This window comes from Ranitomeya variabilis, chromosome 6 (assembly GCF_051348905.1).
Source record: "Ranitomeya variabilis isolate aRanVar5 chromosome 6, aRanVar5.hap1, whole genome shotgun sequence".
Lineage (NCBI taxonomy): Eukaryota > Metazoa > Chordata > Amphibia > Anura > Dendrobatidae > Ranitomeya > Ranitomeya variabilis.
In genome coordinates, this window is record NC_135237.1 from 134,129,121 (window position 1) to 134,143,158 (window position 14,038).

The 14,038-nt window shown below is 41.2% G+C and overlaps 1 protein-coding gene across 1 annotated transcript in view; it reads left to right on the top strand.

Moving 5' to 3' along the window:
- The window catches only part of NEK11 (NIMA related kinase 11), a 422,928-nt gene that overhangs the window by 263,884 nt on the left and 145,006 nt on the right, over positions 1-14,038 (top strand). The window contains exons 10-11 of the mRNA XM_077269028.1: positions 683-802; positions 12,477-12,570. Coding sequence (XP_077125143.1) covers positions 683-802; positions 12,477-12,570 — 214 coding nt within the window. The remainder of the gene's footprint in view (positions 1-682; positions 803-12,476; positions 12,571-14,038) is intronic.

Here is a 14,038-nt window from a genome sequence, read left to right on the forward strand (position 1 = left end):
CACATCTGTAAAAATAAAGATAAATTGTCCAATCCCTTTAAATTTGTTGTGCAAGACTAGAAAAATGAGGCTAGTTTTCCCATGGGTTGTGACTGGTATTGCTGTTCAGCCCCTCTGAATTGAATAGGGGTGTAATGCTAAACACACAACCTTTGTGGCATTGTTTTTGGAAGAAAGCAGCCATGTTTTTGATTCTAGTCAATCCCCTTTAATGTTTTCATTATTATAATTATAGTATTATTATATTATAATCTCGTCCTGATAATAATTTATCCAGGGTCACTATCATGTACAGAAATGACCAGGATTCTAAGAAAACGGCTAACGTGTGTAAATATTACATTTAGTGACTTGTTATTATGGGACTGTCACTTTTCTGCTTTAACTTGGTTTTCCCATAATTATTTTCACACAATGTGATTTCCAAAGTAGGATTTAAACTGATTAGAATGAAATGTAAGTTCTCCATGTAAATGATACTTGCCGAATTATACATGGTTCACCTGCAGTGTCATTATTAATGCTTGCTGTCTGAGTCGGTTAAGCTTCATAATGTTCAGACTAAGCTGTGAAATAGGGTTTAATATTCTGGAGTGATGCGAGCAGTGACTTAGGGAATGGGTTGATCAATAATATGGAAAAGATTATAAGTTTATCACTATATATTCCTGTGTTCTTATAGACAGAAAAAATTCCATCTTCAGACACTTCGGGAACTATCAGAAGTGCAGAAAATGACTCCCAGAGAAAGAATGAGACTGAGAAAGCTGAATGCCGCAGATGAGAAAGCAAAAAGACTAAAGTAAGAAAAGAATCATAAATTCAGTCACCCATACTTCAGTGGACTTTGGCAGAAGCGGTGTGATAGTGAATGCAGAGATAGTAGTTTCACCTGGACTCTGGCACTTGGGAGGGTCCAAAGACCTCTTGTTAGGGTTGACGGATCACACTAAATATAAATTAAGCCGGGGTCCACCGTGCGGAGATGAAAAACCGCAGCTAGTAAACAATGGTGGAAGCGTGCAACAAGCGATCTTGAAAAACACACGGGGTTAAATGTCACCCTGTGTGATTAGAAACTAATTACCCAACTCTGTTAGCTTCACAGAGAGGTAGAGACAGAAATACAGCTGTCCCTAGACAGTATAGCTCAGCTAGATACCAAGCTAGTGAAAATGGTGCTATGTGAAATCCCCTGCTACATCACAGGTGAACGCAACCCTCTCAGGAGCAAGGAACCAGGTAGTGGACACAGTCACAGTGTATGCACACACACGAACTCCTCTCCGGAGGTGCCGGAATTCTAAAGGCTATACGCCTGGCCTGAGCATACACAAACAAGTCCACACTACCATAGTGTTCCACACACACATATAACATAAAGAAGAAGAAATGCGAGCACAGGCTTCCAGTATCCGTTGTTTCAGATGCTGCACATCTCATATCTTCACAGCATAGACAATTGCCATCAGATGACCCCAAAGAATAAAGTCTAAGGGGGTCAGATCGGGAGACCTTGGTGGCCATTCAACTAGCCCATGACGACCATCATGATGATGTGTTGCCCTCTTTATGCACTGAAGATGGCACGTTCCCTGAGTTTTTCCAGCAAGATGGTGCACCACCACATTATGGGTGTCAGGTCCGAGCATTCCAGCCTGAACAGTTTCCTGGAAAGTGGATTGGTCGTCGTGAGCCAGTTGAATTTCCACCAAGGTCTCCTGATCTGACCCTCTTAGACTTTTATCTTTGGGGTCATCTGAATGCAATTGTCTATGCTGTGAAGATACGAGATGTGCTGCATCTGAAACAACGGATACTGAAAGCCTGCGCTAGCATTTCTTCTGCGGTGTTGCTATCAGTGTGTCAAGAGTGGGAGAACAGGGTTGCATTGACAATCCAACACAATGGGCAGCACTTTGAACACATTTTATAAGTGGTCATAAACTTGTAAATAATAGTGATGAGCTAATATACTCGTTACTCGAGATTTCTCGAGCATGCTCGGGGGTCCTCCGAGTATTTTTTTTGCTTGGAGATTTAGTTTTCCTCACCTCAGCTGAATAATTTACTTCTGTTAGCCAGCATAAGTACATGTGGGGATTCCCTAGCAACCAGGCAACCCCCACATGTACTTATGCTGGCTAACAGATGTAAATCATTCAGCTGTGGCAAGAAAAACGAAATCTCCGAGCACTAAAAAATACTCGGAGGACCCCCAAGCATGCTCGAGAAATCTTGAGTAACGAGTATATTCGCTCATCACTAGTAAATAACTTATGAAAGAATAAAGTTACATTAAAACCAAGCACACCATTGTTTTTCTTGTGAAGTTCTCAATAAGTTTGATGTGTCATATGACCCTCTTCCCATTGGAAAAAATAAAGTTGGATCCAAAATGGCTGACTTCAAAATGGCCGCCATCATCACCACCCATCTTGAAAAGTTTTCCCCCTCCCATATACTAATGTGTCACAAACAGGAAGTTGATATCACCAACCATTCCCATGCCTCATCTGTCTCCATTCTACCCCATCTGTCTCCATCCTGCCCCATCTGTCTCCATCCTGCCCCATGATCCTGCCCATCTGTCTCCATCCTCCATCCTGCCCCATGATCCTGCCCCATCTGTATCCATCCTACCCCATGATCTTGCACCATGTGTCTCCAACCTGAGCTATAATCCTGCACCATGTGTCATTCTGCCCCATGATCCTGCACCATGTGTCTCCATCCTGCCCCATCTGTCTCCATCCTGCCCCATGCTTTTGTCCCATCTGTCTCCATCCTGCCCCATCTGTCTCCATCCTGCCTCTTGATCCTGCCCCATGTGTCTCCATCCTGCCCCATCTGTCTCCATCCTACCCCATGTTCCTTCCCCATCTGTTTCCATCCTGTCCCATGTTCCTGCCCCATCTGTCTCCATCCTGCCCTATGATCCTGCACCATGTGTCTCCATCCTGCCCCATGATCATGCACCATGTTACATGGTGCTGCATCATGGGACAGGATTTAGACACATGGTCCATGTGTTTCCATCCTGCCACCCAAACATATTGCAATGTACCCTCCAGCCGTTTCAAGCATGCACCTACCAGCGAATGACAATGACGTCATATGCCGGCGCCGTACCTGCTGACCTCAGCTGCCAGCCTCCGATTTGCTGACGGCTATTTAACTAGGTTCAGTTACTGCACCGACAGAATCCTGCCGCTGGAGCCTGCTGAGCAGAAGATGGGGGCCCACTGTGGGCCCCCTCAGCTCACCGGGCCCCATACACCAGTAAGGGCAGTAATGCCCTGATGGCGGCCCTGGTTAAAAATTTTACAGAGGATCAGGAGCTTCAAATTATGGCCCCATTCATCATTACCTTTAAATCTGTTTTCTGTCTAATTTTGTGCCTTTTTTTGTTTGCACCCAATTCACTATTCTATTTGCACCTTTTTTAAGTGTATTTTATATCTGCTCTCCTGTTATTTTCCATTGTGTGGGCTGAGTCTAACTATTCCGTATGTTTTAGCCTGATTCATCAATTGCGACTTTTTAAAGGAACCTGTCAACCCCCCACCCCAGGCGTTTGAAACTAAAAGAGCCACCTTGTGCAGCAGTAATGCTGCATTCTGACAAGGTGGCTCTTTTAGTTCTGGGTGCTGTAACTGCAGAAATAATACCTTTCTTCAGTGAAGGAGGCAGGCGTTTCCCCCCTGCTGCAGATGCCACACAGCCGTCACTCAAGTCTTCTTGGCGCCGGGCACCGCCTCCTCATTGCTGTTTTGAAATGAGCCGGCGCTCTTTTCTCCTGCCTTGGGCAGGCGCAGTGAGCGCTGCCCGTCTGTCCTCATATGCAGTCTCGGTGACTGCGCCTGTGCGGCCGCCCTGCCTGTGAATCCCAGCCCCGCAATGTGAGTAAATCAGAAGACACTGCGGGGCTGGGATTTACAGACAGGGCGGCCGCACAGGTGCAGTCAGCTAGACTGCATATGAGGACGGGCAGCGCTCACTAATAATTCTATTAGACTTTCTATAGTAATAATTTTATTTATATAGCGCCAACATATTCACAATTAACTGGGTAATCTATGACATACATACCCATATAGACGGCTTAGGAGGGTGGATCCTACTGACGGATTCCATTTAATAGTGCAGAGCAGAGGTGATGACGTGCAGCAAAATGTCTTTACTGTCATCAAAAAGCATTGGTGGAGCCAAGCGGGGAAAAGCCTAATTTGTGTTTTAGTCATAAGCAATTTTTGGCGCTACAGATTTCCTAATGGCAATAAAATGGCAATGTTTTTCTAAAGGGTTTCCTTTACCTATAGTGCTATCAATGGGCACAAGTCTTGGGAGAGGAGAGATAATAATTTATATGATAGTTGACCTCTTAAGCCAAGTTTACATCACCATATTTTCAGTCCAAGCCTGTTTGTCAAAAAATGAACAGCACTCAGATAATTGTTATTCAGTGGGGTAGTGGAGATGACCAATTTTTTTCTGACAGACAATATCTGCATGTGAAAAACAAATTGCAGCATGAACGGTACTAGTTTATTCCTCGTATTAGATGAGACTCGATCATTCAAGTCTATGTCAATGTCAATTCAGTCTAGTCTATGTCAATGTGATTCTGTACTGAGCCACAGTATACCATCTCAATTTTATGAATACATTGCAATTCTTTAACATAGGAAACTGTATTTGATCTTGTAAATTTTTAATAACTGCTGTGGTATAAAAATGAACTGTGTATGGATGACAATTTAGGAAAAAAATCAGTAGAATTGGGTGATCTCCGAGTATTTATGACTGCTCGGATATTACGTTTTCATCACTTCAGCAGCATGATTTACAGCTATTAGCCAGCTTGATTACATGTGGGGATTCCCTATTAACCCCCACAGGTACTCAGCCTGGCTAATAGCTGTAAATCATTCAGTTGCCATGATGAAAACAAAATTTCTGAACACTAACAAATACTCGGAGGTCACCCAAGCGTGCTCGGGAAAACCCGAGCAACGAGTACACTCGCTCATCACTAGTTGACATACCTGTTGGACATGGAGGAAGTGTGATAGAAATATATATATCATGTATAGGTCTCACTTGCATGTATACTCCTCTATAATCATATATACTCATATATTCACAGCTAATATATTACTCAGCTAGTTTATAATCAATGGTTTAAAATGGCTGACATAAACTGATATAAGCCAGACGGATTGTATGGGGTTTTCCATTCAAAAGCGGAACAATGCCAGATGTACTAAGTGCTGATCAGATGTCTCAACTCTGTCCTAGATGCAGAAAGATGGAGAGAGCTCGATTTTAGTTGCTTAATCAGCATTCATATGTGCATTAATCACAATATTCCATATATGTTTAGATAACCAATGACAGAGGAGCTAGACAATATGGTAATTAACTAACCACCCCTGGTGACAACCCCTAACCACTCCTTTCTATATGCAATTATAAAACTATGTATGTACAATGAAGTATCAGTATTGATGGAATGTTATTGACACGATGTTGTGCAGTCTCATTCTTGATGAGCGCTCAAAATACTCAGTCTTATTGGGAACGGCCACAGCACACACAGGGATAAATTTATCCAAACCAAATTTCCATATCAGAAGTATATTTTGAAATACTAGTGAGACCTTTTTCTTTTTGGTGAGTTTTTAATGTCAGTATTTATAAGCAAAAAAACAGGAGAAGTATAATGGAAACATATCACCACTTCTGTATTATCACCCACTCCAGGCTTTCGCTTACAAATACTGAGGTAAGAAACTCAACCAAATACTCAACTTGTGCATGTGGCCTCACAAAGTGAAACAAAGCTATGACTTTTGCTTACAAAAACTATACGCCTTTCTGAAATTATATATCCCTATTTAGATTCCTAGATTCCTTTTTTTACTTATTGTGACATGGGCTTACAGTATAGTTTACCTTGTGTAGCACAAGAGGAATGTTATTTTCCTTTTGGAGAGGACGTAAAGCTAAACAAATTTAGATGACTTTTAAGCTAATGTTATCCCATTTTAATCGAGATATGTTCTGCACAACATGTTCTGACTTTGCATTTGGAAACACATATTGATCTCCTCCGGGAACAGTTCCTTATATATATCCTCATGTCCTTCAAAGACTAAGCAATGCTTGTGGAACCTTCTTTTACTTTGTCTTTGACTTTTAAAACGCTTCCAAGTATAGAAGGTGCAGATTAAATATAAACCTTGCTTTGAGTGTTTGCTGAAAGGCACGCACTGTATGGTTAACAGGACCCCTGCCAGTTGCGAAAAATCAAATTAATGGAACAAGTCACTGTACCATGCTGAAATTGCTGTACGATTTTGCCTTTTTCAGGTCTTGACATAAACCCTTTTTAGTCAGTTTAAAGAAAGCTAATTATACCAGATTTCAGGTCTCTATGTTTCCTTCCAAAACGTCTAAAATTTTCTGCAACTATACATTTCTATTTGTCATTTGGAACATACTGTAGAAACAAAATAATCTTTTTTGTGCAAAAATCTGCATTTAACAGATCAAGCAAAGCATATGTGATTTCATGAAATATATTTATAAATGTATATTTATATTATATTTAGTAGCAATCTACCAGCAGATTTCAAGTGGGAAGGTGGTGCAGGTGGGCATGGATTAATTTCTATTTTTTCCTGCAGGTCTGTATGTCCACAATCAGGACACACAGCCAGTCTGTCCCCCTTAAAGGGAATCTGTCACCCCCTGAACGATTTTATTTACCGTATATACTCGTGTATAAGCCGAGATTTTCAGCACAATTTTTTTGTGCTGAAAATGCACCCTTGGCTTATACACGAGTCAATTGTCCAGAATGCTGGCGGGGGAGGGGGAGCAGCGGCAGAGTGACAGCTGCAGCTGCAGCTGCCGGCTATCAGAAGACATCATACTCACCCTCCGTCGCTGCATCTCCGTCCCTGCATCTCCATTGTGCCGACGCCAGCGGCTCTCCTTTTCTGTGCTGAGCAGTCACGTGGTACCGCTCTTTAAGGTAATGAATATGGATGCGTCTCCACTCCCATAGGCGTGGAGCACATATTCATTACCTTAATGTGTGGTATCACGTGACCACTGAGCAGAGGAGAGGAGAGCCGTTGGCACCAGGACAAAGGAGATGCCGGGACGGAGATGCATGCGTGAGGAGGGTAAGTTTTTTAACTGCGGCTTTTTATTGCACCATTGCAATATTTTGAGAGCTATCATTTCTGATCGCCTCTTATTCTGATTTTTGGGAGGCAGAATGAACAAAAACAAGCAATTCATGAATTGTTTTTGTTTTTATGCCGTTCCGCCTGTCGTAAAAGTGATTTGACAGCTTTATTATTCAGGTCAGTACGATAACAGTGATACCACACTTATATAATTTTTTATGTTTTTGGGGCTTTTACACATTAAAAGCTATTTTTTAGAAAAAATAATTGGTATGATGGTAAAGCATTGTTTTTTGCCTTGTTTTTATTTATTTTTTTACAATGCTCATTGAAGGGGTTAACTAGTGTGACCGTTTTATAGTTCGGGTCGTTACAGTCGCGGTTATGCCAAGTATGTGTACTTTTTTGTTTCTTTTTGTTTTTCTATACTGTAAATATGTGTTTATTGTTAGAATATTTTTTTTCATTTTTTTCTTTATTTTGTGATTTTTCTAAATAAATATATTTACAATTTTTTAAAATTTTTATTTAGTCACTTTATGGGACCTTAACTTTCATGGCTCTGATCGCTGGTATAATGCATGGCAAATGCAATGCATTATACCTGTCAGTGCTGCACTGACAGAACTCCTTTTAGGCCTCCTTGACATGTTCTGGTGATTCCTGTACAGGAAAAACCAATACTGTGAGATACGTGGTCAGTGTCCATGTGCCACCTGTATGTACATATGTGGCATCTGTGTATCCATTTGCTGTCCATGTGTCCGTGTTTCACATCCGTGTGCCATCCGTGTGACACGTACTGGTGCCTGGTAAAAGCAGTACAGTTCTCGCTGTTCCCAAGCGCCAGCAGCTGAAGGCAGCTCTAATCTCTGTCTCCTGCACTGAAATCAGCCCAACCAGGCAACAATGATGGGCGTTGTATTCAGCTGTCGGGGCATGGGAACAGCGCCAACTGTACTGTTTTTCCCAAGCACCGGTGGCTGAATACAACTCCAATCATTGTCTCCCAGTCGTGCTGATCCCAGCACGAACAAGAGACAATGATGAGAGCTGCCTTCAGCAGCCGGTCAGCGCTGGGAACAGCGTGAACTGTATCGCTTGTTCCCAGGCGCCGATACGTGTCATGCTGACAGCGCACGGATGACATCCATTTTGTCTGTGCTGCGCCAAAAAAACTGACATGTCTTCTGGTTTTCCACATGGACTCATGGTGGACTCATTCTATTTATAATACATTGGGTGCAGGATGTGATGTAATTTTTTCATAGTAATTTGGGAGAGTTATGAAATGCCAACACACGTATACACACATGTACATGGCACACACATACATACATGTACATGGCACACACACGTATATGGCACACACACGTGCATACATGTACATAGCACACACACATACATGGCACACACTTAAACACACATATACATGGCACACACATGCTGCACAACAAATGCTCATTTGATGTATGTGATTCATATAAACACACACGCATAATTCACAGACAGCACACACCTCAGATACACGCACTGCTGTAAGGAATTAGGTGTTCCACAGTTTGAGCTGCAGCTTCTCCTGCTCCCAGCAGACACCCCCTGCCCTCTACTCGGTTGTGACTGCCGACAAGAGCAGGAGTTGCTGACAGCAGGCCAGGAGCCATTTTCACCAGGAGCAGCACACACAGTGGGTGCTGCACTACTTATCTCACAGCTCGGGTTGGTACGTGCCAGGTCTCTAGCTTTCCCTTTCCCTCAGAGGCTCCGTGCAGGAGGACAGGCACACTGGCCAAGAAGTACATGGCCTGTGGTGACATCACGGTCACCCGGTAGGTCCCATGATCGTGATGTCACTGCAGATCCTCAATCAGCCTCTACATGAGAAGCTTCACTGATTATCAGTGGAGCTTCTGCTGTAGACACTGGGGGCCCCCAAGGGAGTTTGGGCCCGAGGCAGCTGCCTAGTCTGCCTTGCCCTAACGCTGGCCCTGATCATGCCATCGTGATGACGTCATAGGAGCTGTGATCGGAAGGCAAGTCATCGATCGCAGCATTTAGGGGACTAAATGGCCCCAGGCAGTGCAGACAGCTATAACTTATGCCTGTGCCCACACGATTGCCATGACATAAGTTTACATCATAGGTCGTGAACCCCTTCCTGACCATGACGTAAACTTATGTCAAAGGTCGTGAAGGGGTAAAAAACAAGGGCTTGTGTGCACATACTGTAACACTGTGATAGGGACATTAGGGCATTTAGAAAAGGAGCATGCAAAATAAAATTTCAACTCTGTGCCACTTGTACGCTGCCCTAGCAGACCACTTTATTCACCCTCTGCACAAAGTGAATACTATACTTAAAAGTTTTACCATGCTCATATAAAGGATTGTCAGAGGATAACACTAGATATCAGGGTCAATCATGGCATAAATCAGGGGTTAAAAATTCACATCTGTATTTGTGGCACATGACAACAGTGAAACCAGCTAATTTAAAGGTGACAGTAAAGTACGGAACCTTCTGTCTACATGGATCAATTATTAACCGCAAAAACATCTAGCAGTCAAGAAATATGACAAAATGCCACTGGATAAATATAGAAAGACCTTCAGTTATAATAGTGTGTTTAGAAAAAAATGATCAAAACTTTTTGGCTTTCTATAGAAGTGAAAGGTGGACAGACTTAATTCGGAGATTATGTGCATTAGGATAATCTCTAAAATGCATTTTTGAATATGTTGCCGCTATGTAAGGAACAGAAAATTGAGTAGAGGATGAGGAATATTTTGAGAATATATTCTGTTAGGACGTCCTGATATTAGCAGTACTGGAAGCACCACTACTGGTGCTATCTGTGTCCATTTGTCCATGTGTAACATACGTGTGGCAAACGTATTTCATCAGTGTGCACATATGCGGCACACATTTCGTCCATGGTGCGTGAAAAAAAGAACATGTCTGCGGGTTTTTCCCAGGGACGCAATGTCCGTGTGAAAAACTTGGCATGTACACACCATCATTGAATGCAATGGGTGTGCGTGTGTCTGTATTTGCGGTCCTTAACAAACGGACCTCATATGGACATAAAAAATGGGTATTGTTTATCTAGACTAATATAATGGCATAATAACATCTGCAATTAAGTAACATTAAAGAACAACCTAAAATATAACAACGTAATAAAATATAACAACTATCGCAATTTTATATAGTGTAAAAGTAATGAGGAAAAAGGTGGATATAACACAAAATAAGAGAAAAATATAAAGAAAAGCTTGCAAAAAGTAAAAAATGAGAAAATATATCTATTTAAACAATCAAGGTACATTGAAAAGACATAAAAACATTTAAAACAGAGAGTATGGTGAATACTTTTTGTATGATCAATCGTCTCCATTTCAAAATAAATAAGGAGACAAAAACAATCTCCCAAACAGCCTAATGATATAGTATGTCTGAAAATATATAGGAGTTGCTGAAAAACTAAGCCAAGTGTTATACATTCAATAAATACTCGATATGGAAAAAAATATAAGCAATAACAATAAACTGCTATATATAAAGATATATATAAAGAAATATATACACAAGACAAATGAAATAACTCAAATAAACCTTGTGAAATAATGTAGAAAGAGAGAAAGGTATATAAATGAATAAAAAAGAAAATATCTATATACCAAACCACAGGATCAGATAATAGGTGGACGTGTGACCCTCCGCAACCCATAGGAAAATGGAAGAGGGAGAAAGTAAGAAAACTCACACGTTAGGTCACAAAATAAGATTTTCTCAAGGCCAAAGTAAATTTTATATAGTGGCAACCATGGGAAGAGTATACACATTTATCACATCTTTCAGTAAAATAATAATCAATACTAGATAAATAGTTATAGTAAGATATTAAATGGCAAAGTCGACTAATAAAAAAAATGTAGATGTAATTACAAGTAGTAAAAGTTAAACATAGAATCATAGAATGTTAGAGTGGGAAGGAACCTCCTGGGTCATCGTGTCCAACCCCCGGCTCAATGCAGGATTCAGTAAACCATCTCAGACAGATGTCTATCCAGCCTCTATTTGAAGACTTCCATTCAAGGAGAACTCACCACCTCTGGTGGCAGCCTGTTCCACTCATTGATCATCCTCACTGTCAAAAAGCTTTTCAAATATCTAATCTGTATCTTCTCCCTTTCAGTTTCATTCCATTGCGTCTCGTGTTTCCAAGTGCAAATGAAAATAATGATGATCCCTCTACACGGTGACATCCCTTCAAATACTTGTAGACAGCTATTAAGCCTCCTCTTAGCCTTCTTTTTTGCAAGCTAAACATTCCCAGATCCTTGAACCATTCCTCATAGGACATACTTTGCAGTCCCCTCACCATCCTGGTAAGAAGACATCCTGTCCTTGTACTAAGGCACAACATTAGCCAGGTCCTAAACAATATATTGTACATACTGTATATTTGGTATTCTTTGGCTACCATGATAATAATATGGTTCAGTAATCACCTTTAAATTAGAAAAGATATTGTACATTGAATACATTTTGTACATTTTCCCAAGTATGGAAGATACATATTTTTCTTGTCCCTCAAAATGTCCCCATAAAATTACACTTAATTGGTTTGAGCCAAAGATCTAGAAGTCTTAAGCTTTTGGATCCTAACTCTCCCTGAAACCTGTTGTCAATGATTAAGAGAAAAAAGAAAAATATATGAAATTTAATAAAGTAATAAAAGAAGGATTACATTACGCCCATGGTGGTGGTTACATAAAAAAATGTAACTGGCTTGGTGCTGCTCCCGCATGCTCCACGCGGTATCCCTAGGAAGTGGTCAGGTTTTGTCCAAGTCAGAAGAAATAGGAGACAGTTGGGGCACACAGTATAGAATATGGAGGAGCAACACTGGAGCATTAGGTTACTTTGTGAGTTTTATGTTGCCATTATCATGGTCCCTTTTATATATTAATGAAATGCAGTGCACAACCTCTAACTGTTAAATTTGACACTCCGGTTCTCCCTAATGGTTTGCATTTACTTTGCTGAAGCCATGATATCCCATCTATACATGTGACCACTGCAGTCAATCACTGGCCTGTAGTCACAACCTACAGTATGTGTCCTTAATAGTTAGATAAAACATCACCTTTTCAGTAAGATGTAGTAGGGGAGTTGGAAATTACAGGCAGTACTATGACACCTTTCTAATAAAATTCGATAACTGATGTCTGGAAATAGAACTTGGACAGTCTTATTATGCATTTCAGGCAACTTGCAGAAGAAAAATATCAAGAAAATCAGAAGCGAATGCAAGAACTGAGGTCTCGAAACTTTCAGCATCTTAACATTGATGTCCTTCATGTATGTATTATTTTCTTCTGTTACTCTTTTCAAATGTACTATATATATGTAGATGTGATGTATAATATGCATATATTAATTTTATTAAGGTATTTTGTTCTGTTGGGAGAAAATGTAATCAAAATGGCACAGGCAGCCGTGCCTGCACAGTACCGTCTATCGCGTTCCGATAAATGCTACTGCGCAGGCACTGCCGCCTGTGCCATTTTGCTAGAGAAAAAAAGTTAGGCTCCATCAAGATGACACTGGGGGCGCCTATGCAGTAGCATAGTGAAGGATCAGTGACCTGTCATAAGCCCATTCTGATGCATATATAAGCAGAGCACCACATAAAGCTCCCACAGGCCCGCCCCATAGCACGACAATCTCATTAACTGCAAACTGCAAAACCACAAGACAGATTTCATCAACCCAGGTATCATTTTAATCAGTATAAAGGTGCCAACATGACAGTGTCTGTAGTTTACTGAGTACAATCCTGCTGACAGGTTCACTTGAAATTCTGTGCCTTTTTTCTCCTCGCATACCTTTGAACATTGTGGCCAAAGAGTTCTATTTTAACCTTATCAGTCGACAGGACTTGTTTCCAAAATGCAACAGGCTTGTTTAAATATTCTTTTGCATACTTCTGATGCTGAATTTTATGGTGAGGATGCAGTAGGGGCTTTCTTCTGATGACTCTTGTGCAGGTGTCTCTGAACAGTAGAACAATGTACCACAACTCCAGAGTCTACTAAATCTTTCTGAATGTCTTTTGCAGTCAAGCGGAGGTTCTGATTTGCCTCTATAGCAATAGCTCTCACTTAAATTTTGCTTGGTCTTCCATACCTTATCTTGACCTCCACTGTTCCTGTTAACTGCCATATCTAAATTAAATTTCGTGTTATGATTGAAGGGCAACTTTAAAAGGCTTTGCTTTCTTCTTACAGCTTTCTCCTGCTTTGTGGGCCTCCACCATTTTCATTTTCAGAGTGCTAGGCAGCTACCTAGAAGAAACCATGGCTGCTGGTTTTTGACACAAGGTTAGAGGAGGCTTGGTTTTTATAAAGCTGGGAAATTTGCATCAGCTGGCCTTACCTAACGATGGTAGTGAGTAGTGATGAGCGAATATACTCGTTACTCAAGATTTCCCGAGCACGCTCGGGTGTCCACTGAGTATTTTTTAGTGCTCGGAGATTTAGTTTTCAGCGCCGCAGCTGAATGATTTACATCTGCTAGCCAGCATAAGTACATGTGGGGATTGCCTGGTTGCTAGGGAATCCCCACATGTAATCAAGCTGGCTAAGAGACGTAAATCATTCAGCTGAGGTGAGGAAAACTAAATCTCCAAGCACTAAAAAATACTCTGAGGTCACCCGAGCGTGCCTGGGAAATCTCGAGTAATGAGAATATTCGCTCATCACTAGTAGTGAGCAAGCCACAACCCTAGCAGGCCAATTAAAGTCTGAAACCTTGGTCACAGTTATAT